Source organism: Sciurus vulgaris (assembly GCF_902686455.1).
Source record: "Sciurus vulgaris genome assembly, chromosome: 2".
Taxonomy (NCBI): domain Eukaryota; kingdom Metazoa; phylum Chordata; class Mammalia; order Rodentia; family Sciuridae; genus Sciurus; species Sciurus vulgaris.
This window is the reverse complement of record NC_136462.1, coordinates 107547169-107567527: the sequence shown is the minus strand read 5'-3', so window position 1 is coordinate 107567527 and position 20359 is coordinate 107547169. Positions and strand designations below refer to the sequence as shown.

Here is a 20359-nt window from a genome sequence, read left to right as displayed (position 1 = left end):
CATTTTTCCCATACTTGATTTTAATTTCCATTACTGATTGATGTGAAAGTACTTATAATTTATTAACTTTCTGCCAAGACCATGAAACTAAACAAGTTTAATTTTTCTGTCATGGTCTTTGTTACCCTTGGGCTCTGAGTACCTTTTTAACCAGAAGTTTCTCTTAAAAAGTGTGAGGTAATTTGATCCTGTGTTCTGCTTTGTTCATAGTACTAAGCAAGCACCAAGGAGAGACATGATACGAACCCCACTTTTAAGCTTTTAATAGTCTGAAGGGGTTAGGAGGAGTATGAAATATGATTCTAAGTAGAGTCTACCAGAGTTGTTGAAAAGAAGGGAAACCTTTATAAAAGGATATAGCTGTTATCTGAGATACCACGGAATCTCTCTCCTAAGGAAAGTACTATATACATGGCAGCTGATCATATCTTCTATCCAGCAGAAAACTTACAGGCTATGTACGATGTGTAAACAAGATTGGATTGAAGGAGGAAAAAGCTGGTAAAACCTAAATTCTAAAAATAAGAATTCATATTTTCCTCTGCTTTCTTTTTCTCTTCATACAGAAGCAAGTTTGAACCATGGGTTAGTAATTAGAGTGCTCAAAGTTTAGAACCATAATTTCTGGTTTCATAGTTGATGAACTTTAGTTTTCCATAAGGGACATCACACTGCACCAAATATTGAAATCTGATTAGCAAGTAAATATAGCTAGAATTTCATCAGCTGCAATTCTAGAATTTAAAAAGGTAAGGGATTTATCTCTTGATAGACTTCTTTCAACTAACTGTATAACCATATTATTTAGCTATTTATATGAGTGCTCAGGGAATTTGGAAGTGTGTTTGATTTAATGCAGAAGTGACTTTTTGGATTTCTTCAGTTGATAGTTAAATTAACTTTAGGATTTCACTAGTAGAACAAGCCAGTTTCTTGATGAGGTTAGTAATATTGTATGTAAGGTGACACAGTACCTTCAGTCTCCCTTTTCCCATATTTTAAGTAGAAAATTGTTGACATTGCTCAATCAGATGGCAGGCTGAGATAGGATGATACTAGGTATTGGCTACACGGTTACATTTTGTTTTCATGCCTTTTATCCCATCCTATATGGATGTTTGAAAAATGGATTACAAATCTCAGGAGTCAAGTAATAAAATGAATTAATGTACTTAAAAGTTTGGCCTGTTTTGCAATAGAAGAGTTTATCTCTCTTTTTTAATTTTTTTAACTTCATTTTACTTTATTTTATGTGGTCCGAGGATCAAACCCAGTGCTTCACACATGCTAGGCAAGTGCTTCACCACTGAGCCACAACCCCAACCCACAGGAGTTTATCTTGTCATAGGGAATGGGAATTGTGCAATTTGAGTTGCTGGGAGAAAGTGTGACAAACTTAGACTGCATGAGAAGGCCAACTGGGGAGGAAAGTGGAGTATTATCTACTGGATCTTGTACACTAGTACCAAAGAATTACCTGGCAGGGCACTGATTCCCTCTCCCTTTCTGAGATTCTGAATGAATTTAAAATTAGATCATGGGGAGGCCTAATAATGTTACTTCTTTAAAGTCCTAAAGAGTAATTGAAAATAGTTTGTTGAACAGTAAGGAGTGATTAAAATTTGAATAGGATAGCTTTGTTGTAACTGTATGTTTTGAGAACTAAATGAAAAATGAACACCATGTAACAAATCAAGCACCAAGTGAAAAATCAAGAGTTTATTGCTTTCACATTAGTAGAGAGTGACACTAGCTGTTAGGCTTCAGATAGCTATCTTACAAGACATTCTACAGATGTTAAAATGTTTGCATGAATATTTTTATGCCTTTTCACACAGTTGGACAAAAGAGGAACTTGAAAAATAACAGCTACTCCACTGCACTTTTTGCATGCAGACTTTTTAAAGTTTAATGTCGATTTAACAGTTGCTTAATTGTTTATTTACATAAACTTAGCTAGTAAATACTGGCGTTTCAGGGTCACTGATTTGCAGAGTCCTTGGGGCACTCCGCTGTTCACTTGGAATGATTCAACTTGTTAGACACTAATGGACTTTGATATATTTCAAAAATATTTTTCATTACCACATGTTCACATACTTGTTTAGACAATTGATTTACTGTGACCTTTTAATACTAAGATGATGTTGACTAGCTTAATACTGTCATTTCACAGTGAGAAATTCAATTCTGAGGTGTGTGCAAGCTGTTGATGTGTTTCAGGTGAGAAATACTGGAGTTGGTCATGATTTGCTAAGATGTAAATTTTTTCCCTTGGACTTGTTAGAAGTACAACATGTGTCTTGATTTGTTGCACATATTTTTGCAACATTCATGAATTTAAATAAATTAATTGGAATGTTTGCATTTGTTTCATTTCATCATGGTTTTCTCTATGCTACCAGTTTTTTTTTACGGAGTTATCTAGTTTTCTAAAATGTATCTTTATAGATAATTTATCTAAAGACCTTTACTCTTTAGTCTGGGTACTTCTATTCTTTTGGAGGTGAACTGTTCAACCAGCTTTAATTTTCAACATTAAACTGTAATTAAATTTCGTGTTTAATCATTCAGAATTATTTTAATAGGGAATCCAAAAATGAGACTGTAAGAGGCTGGAAAAATGGCATAAATGAGAACCTGTTAATAAACCTGTTCAGAGGATCCAGTTGATCGCGCTTGTTTTTGAACTTCTCTTTAATCATTATTCAGCCACTTAGTGGCAATTTGCTGTGCACATAACTGAGTTTAATGCAGTTAGGATTTGATACACTCTGATCGACACCTAAAGGAATTGGGATTATGCGGATTTGAAATTTTGAAGTATTTGACATGCGTATTAGTCACAAACTTTAAATAGTCTCACAAATTAAAAATCATAATCACAAACTAAAAGCTTGCCGGTTAGATTGACGCCCTATATTGGGGGGTTAAAAGACGCCCTATTTTCCGAATTGGTCTCCAATTTAGTATTTCAAAGTCTTCAATAGTATTACACTGAACACAACCCAGGCAAAACGGAAGTGCCCTACATTTTTCAAAAAGTATACCTAACAGTGGCGATTCTATTTTAAAAATTAAACTACTCTTATGAGTGAATTAGTAAACGTGGTGGACTGCTCAAGTGGTAAGTTCACGCCGCTGCAGGCTTTGAAAGCCCAGCCCTAATTCTCCTCACCCCCAACCTTTCGCAAGACTTGAGCGGCGCGCTGAGCAGGAGTGGGCGGGCCCAGCGGCCTGGTGTCACTTCCGTGTTCCGTGAGCGCTTCCGGGTCGTAGGCCCAGCTCTGCGGTTTCTGCGGCGTCTGAAGAGGTGGTCGGCGAGGTGGGCACCTCCTGCCAGGCTCCTGGCGGCACCGCTTCTGTGCGTTCCCTAGTGGGAAGCGCCTTGGCCGCAGGTAGTGGGTGGGTTGGGTTGGGTTAGCGCGGGAAAGCCCGAGCCGCGCCCCCTGTCGCCCCCGGAGCCGGGCTGCGGTTGGTTGGGTGGTCTCCCAGGGTGACTTGGAGGGTTCTTGGTGCCCGAGGCCCGGAGCGGCTCCTTACTAACTCGGCGGCCGGTGCCGGGGAAGAGGGCGAGGCGGCGGCACGCCAGCCCCGTGGCGCCAGCTAAACGGACCTGGGGAGGTGGTCAGCCCAGCACCCTGTTCTCAACCTAGTGAGTTAAGTCTTAAAGCGTCCAGGTCGGCCGCGTGCGGGTTTCGCCGAATTTCGAGAAGCATTCCCTAAGAGTCTCACTGCCGTCGCGGGAGGTCTGCCTTTCAACTTTCCTCACGCGAACTCTGACAAAGGAACCAATTTTAACTGGATCCTTCAGTCTAGGAGGACTCGAACCGATTACAGGAATTCGAAAACTAATGATTTTCTAAACTACAAAATGAAAAGGGAGTACCAAATTTCTGTAGTTCATATCACATTTCAAAGATTTGAACACTAAGAAATTTTTAGACTCAGGTATCATTAAAGCAAGCAATTTAACAAATGCTTAATCACCTGATAATTGTTTTCTTCTTAATTCTCAGACATTAAATGGAGTATGACACAAATTATGTACTCATAGTTGGTAAATTTTTCTCTCCTTTTGGGACCTCTCACCTTCACACACATTATTATATTTACTGAAGTTTACTTTCTTTCATTTGTTGAACATGTTTTGTTTGGCTCCCATAGTATCTCAGATACTGTTAAAGACGCCCAGTTTACTTAAGTAAACAAGACAAAAATCTGTGCCCTCATGAAATTTACATTCTGTTGGATGCAGAATGTGTTAGAAGGTCATGAAAATTGAGCAAGAAAGGGTCTAGGGGAAGTTCTAGAGTGGGTGTGGGAATTAGTCTTTTAAATGTGATCTTCAGAGCCGGCTGCAGTGGCTCATGCCTTATAATCCCAGCGGCTGGGGAGGCTGAGGCTGCAGGATCGCGAGTTCAAAGCCAACCTCAGCAAAAGCAAGGTGCTAAGCAACTCAGACCCTGTCACTAAATAAAATACAGACTAGGGCTGGGGGTATGGCTCAGTGGTCGAGTGCCCCTGAGTTCAATCCCCAGTAACCCTTCCCCCAAAAAAATACATAAATAAATATACGTAAATAAATACATAAATAAATATATGATGGTCAGTTTAGGCCTTACGGAGTAGGTGCTATTTGAGCAAAGACTAGGAATTTCAGAGAGTTAGTCAAGTGAATTTCTAGGGAAGAGTATTCTAGTCAGAAAGAACAGCCATCATAAAGGCTCTCAGGAACATACTTGTGGTCAAGGAATTGCCTGGAAGCTACTGTTTGGAGAAGGATAAGCAAGGTGGTGACGAATAAGGTGATAAGGTCAGGGAGATAATGGGTAGCCAGATCATTGTAGGGGACCATAGTTTTGAACAGAAAAGAGACATGTTTTAACTGATATTTTTGAAACATCACCTAGCTATGGGTTATGAGTAGAGTGCCAGGAAATCAGAAGGCTATTGTAGAGATCCAAATGACTATAATAGTGACTCAGATCAGGGTGATAATAGTGGAGAAATGGTTGGATTTTGAATGAAGATAGATCTTCGTGGATTTTTGAGGACTTGGATGTGGAGCATTTCAAAGTTTTGTCTAAGACATAGAAGTATGGAGTTATGAAATGGGAAAGACAACAAGTAGATGTGTTGAGTAGGCAGCTAAATCCCCTAGTGAGAACTTTTGTGCTGGTATGCATGTTTGAGAATCATCAGAAGTGGTATTTAAAACCATAAAAATAAATGTTATCACTAAGGAATAGGTGCAGACAGCAGAAATGGAAAATTGTGTCCTATCACATTAAAAGTTTCAGGAGAAGAGGATCAACCAACAAACAAAATGGGTGAACCATTGAGTTAACATGGCAACCCATAAACTGAAGTGTCCCAGAAGCCAAGCAAAGGTCCTTTAATGTCGAGGAGTGAATAATCAGCTGTATCAAATGCTCTAGTCCTCTGAGGATTGAGGATTAGCATTAGCAATGCCATTGGTAACCTTCACCATCTGTTTTCCTTGGAGTGCTAGAAGCAGAAAACCTACTGGCTATGAGTTGAGAAAAAGAAAATAAAGGAAATGGAAATCAGTGAGAACAAACAACTCTGAGGAGATTTTTGGTAAAGGGGAGTAGAGAAAGTAGCTGGCAGGGAAAGTAAGTTAGGTTTTGGGTTTTGGTTTTTCTCCCCGAGATAGGAGAAGTAGACACCAGTTTGTTTGCTGATGGAAATGAACATAAAAAGGAAAATGGTGGTGAGCGCGAGAAAGAACAGTTCAATTATTAGAACAGTTTTCTCAAGTGTATTAGAAAGAGAGAACCTGATGCAAAAGTAAAGGGGTTAGATTTAGGTGACTATAGTGACAAACCAGACATATTAGACATATATGTCTAATATTTGACATTACTACTTTGACTAATGCCACCATTATTCACTCAACAAATACTTTTTTAGTGCATACTAAATACATCATTCTGGGTGGTAAATATATAATAAAGTCCCTACCTTCATGGATCATCCAATGTACTAGATGGAGACAGTAAAAGTATATGTATTTCAGCTTCAGTTATTGACATGAATGAAAATACAGCAGTACAAGGAGGAAAGAACATAATTCCTTGATGACAGAAGGCCTTTTTGACTAGGTGACTTGGAGCACCAATCTGAATCAGTTGAAGGAGTGAACTATGTAGGTATCTAGGAGAAAAAATCATAGCAAAAAGAACAGCCAGGTCAAAGGCAAGAACTGCTTGCCTTGTCAAAGGACAGCCAGGGACCAGTATGACCAGAGCAGAGTGAGTATCACATAGGCCTTGCAAACTGTCAGAAGGACATGATGGGTTTCACTCGGAGATGGTATAATGCTATTTGGTGGTTTTGAATAGATGAGTGATGTAATTTGCCTTGTTTTAAAGTCTCATTGTGGCTGCTATGTACTTAAGGATGATGATGGCATAGACAAGGAGAGAAACAAAGAGACCATGTATTGGATTATTGCATTAATCTTAGTGACAGGATTGTGACAGAGTGATAGCATTAAAGATGGTAGAAGAGAGAAAGAAGTTGACCTAACTGTTTTGAACTGTCTTACTGGAAGGCTGGGTTTACCAGATACTGGGATGGGCAAGACTTTGAACAGCCAATTTAGAAGGAATGGTAATATTACAGACCTGTTTTTTGGAAAATTTAATTTGAGCCATCTGCTTGACTTTTGTATTCAGTATCAAGTAGATGATTTTATATATGGGTTCAAGGGGAGAAGTCAGTACTGGAGAAAAAAATGTGTGAATCATCTACAAGTAGATCGTATTTAAAGCCATAAGCCTAGATAAATTGAAAAGCATATGAAGAAAAGAACTAAGGAATCTTAAGTAGGTGGAATAGAGAGCTGAGGAGAAATCTGCAAAAGGAAACAAGAATTGTAGTAACCAGTGAGGTAGGAGGAAAGAACTAAGAGTAATGTGCCAAAAGCCAAAGCAATGTCTCAAGAAAACGTAAGTGACAAAATGTGTGATGTGAAGACTGATGACTGACCATTATTTTTGCTGAGTTTTATCTTATTATTACTCCTTGAATATATGTTCTCCTGTCCATCTCTAGACTGCAAGTGCCGTGAGGTCAGGGATCTTGCACCTGACGTGTAGTAGAAATTCAGTAAGTATTTGTTGAATCTGTACTACTGCCACCCTATCCCTCATCTGTTTCTAATCTCACACTTGAGCCAACTTGTCTGATCTCTCATACTTAAAAGTGCTTCAGGGATTCTCATTGTTGCACCACTTCTGCAAAGAAAATCCTTGTGCCCTCTATTTTAGCCTCATCTCCTACTACTTGCTATTCATGTTTATGCAGTAATAATATGGAAAGGTTTATAGTTCACCACAAACCTTACTGTTTCATACTTCTATGACTTTATTTTTCTGTTCTATCAGTCTATAACGATTTTCCTGCTAAAGTCTGACTGGAAGAATCAGGAAATTTCTGAATCAACTCAGTACACAGGCAACCTCCATAGTATGCTGTGTATATCTCTATCTGGTTCTTATTTTATACTGAATTTAACCTTTTTGTATGCCTGTTACCCTCTCTAAGAGTGTCTGCTACCCTTTCTAGGGTTTAAGTTTCTAGGATTGGGAGTATGTCTTCTTTCATCTTTCTCTCCCTGGTTCCTATCACAGTACCATCCTCTTGGTAGGCACTCTATAATTACTGAATTTTAAGAGAGGAGGAAAATAAATAAAGGGGCAGGCATGCAAATGTTCACTGAAGAAGTCTAGATCAGTGATTTTATCACAAGTAGAATGGATGGGGTACTTGAAAAAGTCTAGATTTAGAAGGCCAACTTTTGAAAGATAGTAAAGACACATTTTAAAATATATTCAAAGGATATAAATGCCTATTTCAAAATCACAGAAAAATAACTAGGAAAAACAATTACTCAAAAATCCTAAAATTATAATTTATATTAAAATATATGAAGTAGACTATATTGCATATGTAATTTACAATGTTACAGTGTGACCTTTTTAAATGATTTTATATTAAACTTTTAGGACATCAATGCAAACCTGAAGAAAAAGCAGTTTCTTCCTCCTAAGCCATGGCATATCAGTTATACAGAAATACCACTTTGGGAAACAGTCTTCAGGAGAGCCTAGATGAGCTCATACAGGTGGGACACTGAAAAAAATCAATGCGTTTTCATTTAGAGCTATGATAATTCTTGTCATATCCCTTATCCCAGGCAAAGAAATATGGGGTAAACTAGACTACTTAGCATGTCACTGACTGATGAGTAACCTTAAATTCTTTGTTATTGTCCTGTCCTAACAATAGAACACAAAATGATGAAATGACACAGTTGAATATTTCAAAATATTTTGTTAAAAATTGAAATTGATGATTTTACCTTTCTCTTATTTAGAGGAAAGGCATGTTCTCTGTAGTTTTAAAAAAAAAGTTTATGTAATTTAATAGTCTTTTGAGATTTAAATTAGAATTTTTAATTTATATTTTAATTTTAGAAGAATTTTTAAACAACCCAGCTAAAAACATATCAAATATATCCATTTGTTTAGATATTAAATGGTCTTTAGTAAGATTTAATCTGTGTGTGTGTGTGTTTACCCTCTGTTTTTTTACTTAGAATAAACTTGGCTCCCCCAATTTATTGAACACCTCTTTCCAGACACTGTGAGGAAAGATAGCAAAGTTTCATTCTGGCTTTGTAAAATTACTGCATGTTTCCTTTTCAAAATTATTTTTTTTGTCAAGATAGTGTAAAAGGCTTCTTCATTGTCAGTTATGGTAAATGAAAATAAGGGATTCTAGTTTAGAGACTATGGGTAACTTAATTAAATTTTAGGTGATAATTTGCGTATTATTTTGTCTTTAATGTTCTTCCCTACAAGGATTTATGACCTTTTATTTTCTCTCAGTCTCAACAGATCACCCCCCAACTTGCCCTTCAAGTTCTACTTCAGTTTGATAAGGCTATAAATTCAGCATTGGCTCAGAGGGTCAGGAACAGAGTCAATTTCAGGGTAAGGCTATTTTCCTAAATTTAGAAGCCTTCATCATGGGATGTTTTGAGACCCCCTACATGATAATTAATCATAAGAGGAAGAGATGACTAATCAAATTTTGTAACTTTTTTGTAATAACTAAATTATACTTTTAAATCAGCTCTATACCAAGTTCATCCACTTAATGTAAGAGAGAGTTGTCTTTAGATTTTTATTCTGTTGTTTCACAAGTCAACCTGTATGTTTGGCTACCTGCCCTGAAGAATTCCTGAGATTTCATATGCCTGAAAACATTAATTTTAAAATTGAAGGTAAGTAGTATAGAAATAATCCCTAAAATTCAGTCGTATTTCTCAAACTCTGGCCTTCACCTATTGGTAAATTGTACAGAGTTATTTCTAGGAACTTCATGTTGCCTCCCACCTACTCTTAGATGACTTGGCTTATAAAAACCTGAAATAGTGGTAGATAACTATTTATTTTATCAACTTGACCTCCTTTGTCATGCAAGAGTCATGCAGAGCTGAACAAATTCTGTTTTGTGGTGATTTTATAGTAAGGACCCATTAAAAGGCATGATAGAACAGACATAGTCTTACCACATTATGATATTGGTGGAGTCCTGTAATACAATGTATAGTGATTGGTTATTATCCTGTTTTATTTAATATATGTGCCTATATTGTGTTATAGGACCTAACACTAATGTAGAATTAGAAGGTTAAAATATACGAAAAGGACTTATGGGTTACCTTGCTTTTAAGAGAACCTCAACAATTTGGGGTTTGGGGTTTTTTTGTTTTTGATGATGATTTAAAAAAAAAAAAATTTTTTTTTTTTCAAGTGCCTTTCCAGGCATTGTTCTAGATACTGGTAATACAGAGGTAAACAAGATAGATAAGGCCATTTAACTTAAATTTCAATAAAGAGATAAAATCTGCATTTATTTTATATTGTATATAAATGAGTGTCTTATCAGTTTCACATGCCTAAAAACTAACTGGAATAAAAGATGTCTACAAAAAAGAATCTACTGAATAAAAAAAATAAAAAGAATCTACTGGTCATTTTTCTGTCTTTAAGACTGTAAAATATATTTAACAGTAATAATTCTGACAAAGTTAGTTTTTGTCTATATAACCCATGTAGAAATCTGCCCAGTTTGCCATTTGAAACCTGACCCTATATTTCTAAGGTGATCCATTTTAAACCTGACCCTATATTTCTAAGTTGATCCATAAACTTTTACTCATATAGAAAATATGGTAGAGGGCTGGGGAGATAGCTCAGTTGGTAGAGTGCTTGCCTTGCAAGCACAAGGCCCTGGGTTCGATCCCCAGCACCACAAAAAAAAAAAAAAAAAAAAAATGGTAGAGAATTACCAGAGACCATAGGATTCACAAGGCCTAAATGGTGTTTTAGTTGCATTATTGTAGGTTTCTAGTTTAGATCTCTTTGACTAAATTTACAGGTAATTTGATATTTGTATTTCTCTTTCATGGCATTTTGTAAATTTCTCAATTTTCTACAAGATTTAAGTACTCAGTCTTTACCAGGACTTATTTTTCCATTCTTTCTTTTTTTCCACATCACTACTTCTGTAACTCGTTTTATCACCCTACTCCCTACCCCTGTCCCCTACCTCAGATTACAACAGAATTGATCTCTTTTAAGTCCAGAATATTTGCGAATAACATTCTGTTTAGCTTGGTGTAGTGTATTACAAAGAGAATAGGTATAATGTATTGGTAATATCTAATTTCCACAGCTACAATGCTCAATCACATTTAAATTTTTTTATTTATAATTTTATTGTTGGCCTAGCAAGAAGATTAGGCGCCAATTAAAAGAATAATCTTTTGTAGCATGTTAATTTTTTTTGTTTGAAATCCTATATGAATTCCATATAAGTGAGATCACTTAGTAGGATGTTAAAGGAAAAATAACCCTTGGGTATAGTAAAAAAAAAAAAAGTCAAAATATATGAACTTGAGCTGAATTCATTATTCAGGGAGAAGATTCACATTGAACTAGTATATATAACTAGACTTTTCAAGAGTCATTGTATGACCACAGATGCAGGTAATGACTACTTAAACATCATAATACTGAGCTTCAAACAGTAATGAAGAGCTAGGGGGTAGAGCCTGGGAGGCCTTGGGTTCAGTACTCCAGCACTGGAAGAAAAAAAAATCAGTAATTAAGCATTAAAAGATTTAATGGTCCAGAAAAATAGGCTAACACTGACAGTTTCCTTTTCCCTGTTTTTTGATGTTTCTGTAATGAACATATATTGGTAACTTTTAAAATTTTATTTTAATCTTAGAAAACCAAATGTTGTCTTGGATATACACACACACACACGTTTATGTATATAAAACGTGCACATTTGTGTATGTGTGTCTTTGTGTGTTTTCAACTGTATTTATTGGCGATGCATTGAAGGTATAATTTGGCCAAATGACTGTTAAAATCAGTATTTGACCAAAGCCAAATATTTTATAGCAGGGGCTTTTTTAATATAAAGAATGAATTTAACATTCAGTTCTTATACTATACTTGAGATACTAGTAGATGGACTCAAAGCAATGAAAAAGCAAAATATTTAAGTAACTAAAATGCAGTAAAGGTTATTTCATGTTAGGGGTTCAGGTTCACCAGATCATCCAAAAAAAAATACATTTAAATTACTATCTAATCATATGTTTTTGGGTTTTTGATACTGGGGATTGAGCACAAGGGTGCTTAACCACTGAACCACATCCCCAGTACTTTTTATTTTTTATTTTGAGAGAGTTGCGCTAAGTTACTTAGGTCCTCGCTGAGTTGCTGAAGCTGGCTTGAACTTGCAATCTTCCTGCCTCGGCTTCCTTAGTTGCTGGGATTACAGGCATGCACAACCACACCTGACTTATGTTTTAAGTTTTGGGGCGGGGGGTTGTTTGGTTGGTTTGGGGTTTTGTTTGTTCTCTTTTGTTGGTACCAGTGGTTGAACTCCGGGGCGATTAACCACTGTGCTGCATTCTCACAGTCCCTTTTATTTTTTGAGACACAGTCTTTCTAAATTGCTTAGGGATCACTAAGTTGCTGAGGCAAGCTATGAGCTTGTGATCCTCCTGCCTCGGCCTCCTGAGCTGTTGGGATTATCTAGCTAATATGGCATGTGGGTTATCTAGCTAATATGCTAGTTTAATTATGTTTAATATAAATACAAGAGAGCAGTAATAAAATTGTTTCACAGTCAAGTTTTATAACATTTTACTTCATCAAACCAAATGAAGTATATGTATTTATATTACAACTAACAGAATTTCAACACATATAAGCCAATTTTCACTCCAGGCTACATTTAAAATTGTTTATATTTGAAAGTGAATATTCACATATTAACTTTAAATCCTAGTAACATGCCTTATGCTTTGTTCAAGTTATTGACACAGCTAACTTAAACATATCTTGTTACATTTACTCTTTTTTTTTTTTTTTTTTTTTTTTTGGTACTAGGGATTGAACCCAGGGGTGCTTTACCACTGAGCTACATCCCCAGCCCTTTCTTTTATTTTTCATTCTAAGACAGGGTCTCACTAAGTTACTTAGGGCCACACTAAGTTACTGAGGCTGGCCTGGAATTCACGATCCTCCTGCCTCAGCTTCCTGAGTTGCTAAGATTATAGGCATGCACCACCATATGTGGCAGTGATTGCTTTTTGCCTTACACTATGTCATAAGTGATTTTCTATCCTTTTCTCACCACTCCACTGAAACTGCTCTTGACAAATTGTTTTTGCCTAAATCTAATACATAATTTGTGATAAACATTGATCATTTTCTCCTTTTTGAAACCCATACTTCCTAGAATTTTTGCTTATACTTTCTTATATTCCCTAACCTCTTTCAGATTCCTTTGTAGTTTTCTTCTGGTTGTCACAAAAATTGGTATTCCTCAGTGTTAGCCAGATATTCTCCTTGCATGATCTCATCCAGTCATGTGGCCTTAGTAAAAATTGGTATACTCCCTTACCGTCTCTTGCTGTCCCTTAATGTCCCCTTGCTAGACACACATAATAAGTTAGTCTCAAACTCATTATGTTCCAAATTTAACTTTCCTACCAAACTGGATTTTTCTGTGAATCTATTATTCTTTAAGTCAGAAACTTGGAAATTACCATAGATTTATGTCTCTCCACCATATTCATACTTGTCGAGTTCTATCAGGTCTTCCTTTCAAAATTTCTCCATTTCTGTTCCCCTTGGTACTACTGGAGTACAGCTACTTTTACCTGTAATTTGGCTACCTCTAAGAGGCATTGGCTTCTGGTCTTCTAGCCTCCAACCATACTCCCCTTTAACCCATTCTTCTTGTCATAGCCAAAAAGACAGATTTAATCTTGTGATTCCTGCTTCAAGTCTTCCATTGACCTCCAAGCAATGAAAACACAACATGAGAATAGGACATAGGCTTTAAGTGATCTCCATTGTCTCTTTCACCTTAGTACTTCCTAAATCTAAAACATTGTTTTCTGGACTCTCCCACCCAATTCCAAGTGTCAGTCTTCTTTCCACTGTCCCACTTTTCTCCTTTGACTAGCTCTTACTCATTCTTCAAGATTCAACTTTCCCTGTACTTTGCAAGAGAAATTTTCTCTGCCCTGTGCTTTCCATACTCTTGAGCATCTCTGCTTTACTCCCACCATTGTACCCAGTCACTTACTCTTTCACGGCACTCTTACACTGCTTATTTCAGTGCCTCCCTGCTAAACTCACTGATGGCAGGGACCAGTGCTTACCGTCATAACCTCAGAGCCCAGCAGAGTAGTACACAGTGATTATTCAAATTTATTTAATTCCTTAACTAATTCACTCATAGCCATCATTGTTTCTTTGACCGTTCTCACTTCATAACACATTTTAGATTGAATCCAATTTTGCTGTTAGAAATAATACCACAGTGAATATTTTTGTGTTTAATGTTTTTCCTAAACTAAAGATTTTAGGCATTTAAATGTCTTGTTTCATACTAAATTCTTTAATAGGTATGCATGTGTGTATATATTAGGTTTTGATTGTATTCTGTTTGGTGTCTATTCTTGCACTTTGACCACATTCTATAAAAAATGTTTTCTTTTAATGTTCAGGTATACCTTTTACTTTAGGAAGTAAAAAAACAACTTTGAAGAGTGTCAATTGCATAAGACAATGTTGAATTCTTAGTGGCTAATCCAGTTACACATCTGAGCTAAATCACAAGATTAAAACTTATTTAGTGTTTCTAAGAAATTCTTGCTTTTGTACAAGTTGGAAGAATATACACAGTAAAATAAGTAGCTTTTAAAACGTTTTTACAAAAAACTTCACATGAACTTTCATAATTTAGCCACATGAGGGCAGTAGAAATACAAATTCAGATTTTCATACCACTTATCTTCATTACAGGTAATTTGCAGACTCTTTTATAGTGCCAAAATAGTCCAATTAAAATGGGTATTAACACTTGACTTAGCAAATTTATCAGGGTTTTGCTTTCATTTGTTTTTTAGGTAGATAGGATTAAAATTAAAATCTTAAGCAGCTAAGCATTAAACATTATTTTAACAGTTATGTTCTTAGTAACTAAGTTCTCTTAAGTTGCTTTGGAGAAAAATATGAGGGGAAAAAATGACACTTCACTGTGTGTTTTGTTTTAAAGGGCTCTCTAAATACATACAGATTCTGCGATAATGTGTGGACTTTTGTATTGAATGATGTTGAATTCAGAGAGGTGACAGAACTTATTAAAGTGGATAAAGTGAAAATTGTAGCCTGTGATGGTAAAAGTAAGTGTTCCCCTAATTGCTACTTGAAATCTTGTTTTTATGAGTCTTTAGACAATCCATACTTTTTTTTTTTTTTTTTTTTTTTTTTCGGAAAACCTTAAGAGGGAGAACTGATCAACTTCCAGTTAAAGACCTGGCTTCTGTCTCAGGTTCTAAATTCCAGATCTCAGTCCTCTTACTGATTTTAGGCGTGTATATACATTTCACATGACACTTAGACTACTTACACAGATTGAATTTAAGGAAAAGAAACAGTGTTTTTCTTCTCCAGTTGCAAATTTTAAGGGCTTATCAGATTTTCAAAATTCTTTAATGTTGACAATTTATCCTAAGGTTTCTATGTCGCTGGATAGCCATACATTTTATATTTTAGAAGTTAATTATTTTAAAACAGATTTAAGAACCTTGCAGCCATAATGGTAAATATCTGTTCCTCTAATCTATGATATCTATGCAAGTGAATGTTCCACTGCAGACCTAGGTACTTGTTCTGATTCTTAAATGTTATAGAAGCTATATATCTCTGCTCTCTTTTCTATGATTAGTTATATCCTTTTTGCTAATTGTATTTTAAATGTACACAAGTAATGTTTATCCTAAATAAGCAAAGCAGGGTATAGACTGCCTAGTAAATTATATTGTCTTCTGTGAATAATCTACAAAAAACAACAACAAAAACTTTTATTTTGTTATCTTGTGGTCCTAATGGACATACATTTTATGATGTTGGTTAACATGTGCTTAATGTTAATCAAAAATAAGTTTTTGGTAGTTTTTTTTTTTTTTTGGTAATATTTTTAATATGTCAGTACTCCCCAACTATTAATAAATATCAACACTCAAAAAATAAAAAATAAAACAGCTATCTGTTCCTGAATTTAAATAGAAAAGACTGCTACTCTCCAAAAAGAGAGTTTTGATTTTATTTATATATTTATTTATTTATTTTAATTTTGGTGCTGGAGATATAACCCAGGAGTGTTTAACCACTGAGTCACATATCCAACCCTTTTTATTTTTTTATTTTGAGACAGGGTCTTGCTCAGTTGCTTAGGGCCTCACTGAGTTGCTAAGGCTGGCCTCAAACTTACAATTCTCCTGTCTCAGCCGCCCAAGTCACTGGTATTATGGGCATGCACCTCCATACTTGGTGTAAACAGGTAGCCGAGAAGCAAAAGAAATGGAAGTGTAGAAAGTAATAGCCTCATTTCTTGGGTTTGGGTTGGGGTTTTTGTTTTACATATTTTGGATTTCAAAAGAAGTACCTAATCATTGGAAAGAAATGTAGAGAATGTCCATAAGCACATCAAAGAAAAACATCAATAACATCACCTAGAGATAACTAATCACTCTTAATTGTAAAGCCTTTCTAGTCTTTATGAATATATTTTTATAGTAACGCATGTGTGCATTATAAATACATGTGTTAACTGTTCTCTTCAATCTCATATCTGATGGCTGCATAAAATAATACCTTCAGCCCTATTTTTGAAAAATAGTATCTTCCAGATGTCAAAGTCTCTGAAACTACAAACATTATATTGACTTGTACTGTTCGAATTAACTAGGAATAATCATTCTAAGAACTAAGGACATAGTTGACTTCTTAAGAGTTATCAGATAATTAAGATCTTTTGTTGCTAGATCAGTGTTATTGTATATTTGATATGGGTATATTTGTGTCTTTTTTGTTTTTTTCTTAATTCCTATAAAGGCAGTACTATTTTCTAGATCACAAGATAATATTGTTTCTGTATTTCAGATAATGTATAATTTTTCATATTTTTTTCTTGCCTTTTAATCCAGTAACATCCTCCTAACCTTTAGGCTTTTAAGTTTATACTGGATGGTAGCATCCTTGTAACACTTAAGCTTCTAATTTTTTACTGAACTGTAGAATTGGGGAATTAATATTGTAATTGCTAGGCCTCTATCTAAAGGAGTTGACATATACCAGCACTACTCAGTAGAACTAATGATGAAGATGTTCTGTGTCTCCATTTTCTAATAACCATGCTTGACTGTTGAATACTTGAAATGTATTTGGGGCAACTAAACAGCTTCATATTTTAACATTATTAGCTAACTTGAATTAATTTAAATGTAAGTAGTCATATATGGCTAGCCAGTGGCTACCATATTGAACAGCATGAATGTAGAGTAATAGAGTAAGAGCTTCAACCCTTCGAACCGTAGCTTAGAACCAAAAAAGTCAAGAAGGTGTCTGAGAAGAATTAATAATCAAAGAGACCATGTATAGGTATGTGTTCTGTTTACAAGAGCTTCTGTCTGATGGTCCTAAGAATGTGTTAGTCTTGCTTAAAAATGCAGGATTGTTTCTTCAAACTTCAGTGGATAAAAAGTAATAAATCACCCTCATCTATTGTAACTTCTGAGTAGCTTCCCTCACTTACAGCAAAGTGTAGTAATTAATCTTCAACAACAACAAAAAAGTAAGCACATAAGAAAAGCTTAGATTGTATTCCATTCCATATCAGCAGAAAAGAATGCACTCTTGGAAAAATAAACGTTTTTACCCAAATTAAGGTATAAATAGTGTGGCATTACAGGTAGCTCTATATATTTAAATAATTAAGAAAATGCCATTCCTCAGTAATGCCAGATAACTAAGGTGCCACTATAAAGTAAATCCATTTTATTCTTAAAGTTAGCTTTCTGAAATAGAGTTGAATTCCTAATACAGAAGCAGAGAAAAAAGAAAATAGGTAGAATTTCAATATGCCGCTCACTGGGAAGACTGAGAACCTGAAAAACGTGGTTGTGTACCAGCTATGTGAACCAAATATAGTACAGCTTACCTTTCTCTCTATCATAAATATGGAAAGAAAAATGTTGTCTTTTTCTGTCTTAAAAAGAAAATTGTTGACATTTTCAAGCCATTTCTGTCAGCTTCCCTATTCAGCCTAAGCCTCCATCTCCCTCCCCGCACACTACCACCACCATTAGTTATTTTTTTTTTATAATCAGTATTAATTAAAATTAAGTTCCTCCTTAATTTACTCTTTCTCTTTGTTTCCTAGATACTGGCTCCAATACTACAGAATGAATAGAAAAAGAAATGACTTCAGGCCATCTTCTGTTATTAGTCATCACTTTTTGAAGAGAAGCAAAGAAGAGACTTTTTTAATTTATTCGAGCATTGCATAAATGACTACACTGTACTGTACTATCAGAGAATTCCAGCAAAAAGAAGCTTATAACTATATTCTCTTACATTACCTTTATTATACAGCATGAAGAAACATAACTTTTTTTTAATGACAAATCACAAGTTGTTGCCTTCTTAAGAACATTCTTTAATAAACTCATTTTAAAACTCGCCACGAGTAAAAACTGGTGGATCTGCTTCAAATAGACAATATGAAGATATTAGACGAACATTTTGAAAAAGCATCATGTTCCTTACAAATAACTTAGAAAATAAAGTCATTTCAATAAAGTCATGCTAGTTTTGTCAGTTGTAACTTTATCCAAGGCATCAGCAGGGGCAGAACTAAAATCTGAATAGAATTTTATAAGAAAATCCCTCTTTTTTTCTTTTGGTACTGGGGTTTTAATCCAGAGGCATCTACCTCAGAGAGCTCTCTTTATTTTGAGACAGGGTCTCACTAAGTTGCTCAGTACCTCACCAACTTGCTATGTTAGCCTCAAGTCTGAGTTTCCTTTCTCATCCACCTGAGTCACAGGAATTATAGGTGTGTGTCATGGCACCCAGTTGAACTCTTACATTTTTTAAAAGTATAAAACCAAGGATAAATAATTGATGTGAGAACTAAATGCAATTTGATTTGGAAAAGTTAGATGATCTCTAGACAACTTCTGCAGCAAAATCAAAAAAATCTATTCCAAACAACATAGTCTCCATGTAAATTATTTCTTGAACTAGCCATATTGATCAATTTTCATTTTTAAATGAGCTACATATTACTATTAGACTTCAAAAAAAAAGTCCTACTAAAATGTGTGGCATTTGTTTATATGAAGGAAAGAAGTTTCCCTTGTTTAAGTAGGAAAATAAGATGAAGAATGTGGTATTTCTAAACTCAGAATATGAGGCCCCAGATAATTGAGTGACTGGAATTTAGCAGCTGACTATAGAAGAATCAAGACCAACCATTTTAGATTTAAAAAGTTTTAAGGGGGCTGTAGTTGTAGCTCAGTGGCAGAGTGCTTGCCTAGCGTGTGTGAGGTACTGGATTCAATCTTCAGCACCGCATAAAAAAGAAGTCTTGGCCATCTATTATTTTGTAAGAGTAGGATTTTGATATTCCCTATCATGGTTGAACCTATTTCACCTATTAAATGTTCAACAAACAACATATGAATGGAAAGGCACCTGAGAAAAGAGTTTGTAGTAATACTTGGCAAAATAGTTTTTGATAAACCTATTAAAATGTTAAAAGTTCTTTGTACTACACATAGTCCCCTTTTGTCAGATGTGGCAAGAAGTACATTATTTATAATTGTATCATTTTTTAAGTACCCAAAGCTAACTTATTTAGCTGCACAGAAATGAAAATTCTTATTTATAAAATAGCCAGCATTACTAACTTAATATGTGTGAGACCAAATGCTATATGTATTACATATATTCTCCTGAGTAGCCTTAACTATTACTCTAGAAAGAAATGTATTCCGTTTTTACAGATAAAGAACTTAAAAAGTTACTGCTGGCACAGTGGCACACTCCCATGACCCCCATGACACAGGAGGCCAGCCTCAGCGACTTAGCAGGACCCTATCTCAAAAAAAAAAAAAAAAACTGGGGATGTAGCTCAGTGGTAAAAATGCCCTGTGTGCAATCCCCAATACCAAAAAAAAAAAAGTAAAAGACACTTGTACATACACAAAGAGAATGGATCACACAGATGTATTAAAAATTACACAATGAAACCATCTTTAAAAGTGTTTATCTCCACCTCACTCCCATTAGAATGGACACTATCACAAAAGAAAAAAGTGGTGAGAATGTAGAACAATTAGAACCCTTGTTCACTATTGCAGGGGATGTAGAATGGGAACTGCCACCACAGAAAGGGGCACCTTGGATGTTGGTGTTCTCTGGGGGTCTGGTTACACAGGTGTGTTCATAAAACTGTGCCATGTATTTGGGATTCTGTACTTTTTCACATGTATATTATGCATCAGATAAGATGTTAATTGAAAAATCTAGGCATGGTGCCCCACACACACATGTAATCCCAGCAACTGGAAGGTGGGGACTGAGGTATGTGGGTCACAAGTTCAAAGTCAGCCTTAACAAGACCCTTTTTATTTGACCCTGTCTCAAAAAGTATTAAGATGTGGCTCAGTAGTTAAGCACCTCTAGGCTCAATTCCTGGTACCAAAAATATTTTCTTTAAATAATAAAAAGCAAAAGAAATAAAACTAAATTCTGCTGCCACATTCACACATCTAAGACAATTGAGCTCATCCACTCTGCTTTCAGTTCTATTACTGTGGGTGAACTTTTTGTACTTCCATCAAAGAAAAGGCTTTCTTCCTGTGCATTCATCA

The 20359-nt window shown here is 35.4% G+C and overlaps 1 protein-coding gene across 3 annotated transcripts; it reads left to right on the top strand.

Annotated features, from left to right (window-relative positions):
• The first annotated feature begins 3241 nt into the window (after positions 1-3241).
• GTF2A2 (general transcription factor IIA subunit 2) lies at positions 3242-18161 on the top strand. Of its 3 annotated transcripts, none has more exons than XM_079126612.1 (6): positions 3242-3398; positions 7084-7137; positions 8037-8155; positions 8922-9026; positions 14695-14821; positions 17863-18161. In XM_079126612.1, the coding sequence occupies exons 3-6, from the start codon at positions 8084-8086 to the stop codon at positions 17886-17888; spliced, it is 330 nt and encodes a 109-aa protein (XP_078982738.1). In that variant the 5' UTR covers positions 3242-3398; positions 7084-7137; positions 8037-8083; the 3' UTR covers positions 17889-18161. The 3 variants fall into 3 exon arrangements, with proteins under 3 accessions (XP_078982738.1, XP_078982739.1, XP_078982740.1); XM_079126614.1 differs by having other exon boundaries at positions 3265-3364; XM_079126613.1 differs by lacking the exon at positions 7084-7137 and having other exon boundaries at positions 3243-3398.
• The last annotated feature ends 2198 nt before the right edge of the window (positions 18162-20359 follow it).

Excerpts from the sequence above, each read along its gene's own strand:
- GTF2A2 (XM_079126612.1), top strand. The coding sequence starts at position 8,084 with ATGGCATATCAGTTATACAGAAATACCACTTTGGGAAACAGTCTTCAG. Across the intron at positions 8,156-8,921 it reads GCCTAGATGAGCTCATACAG|TCTCAACAGATCACCCCCCA; the intron begins GTGGGACACTGA and ends ATTTTCTCTCAG. Across the intron at positions 14,822-17,862 it reads TGTAGCCTGTGATGGTAAAA|ATACTGGCTCCAATACTACA; the intron begins GTAAGTGTTCCC and ends TTTGTTTCCTAG.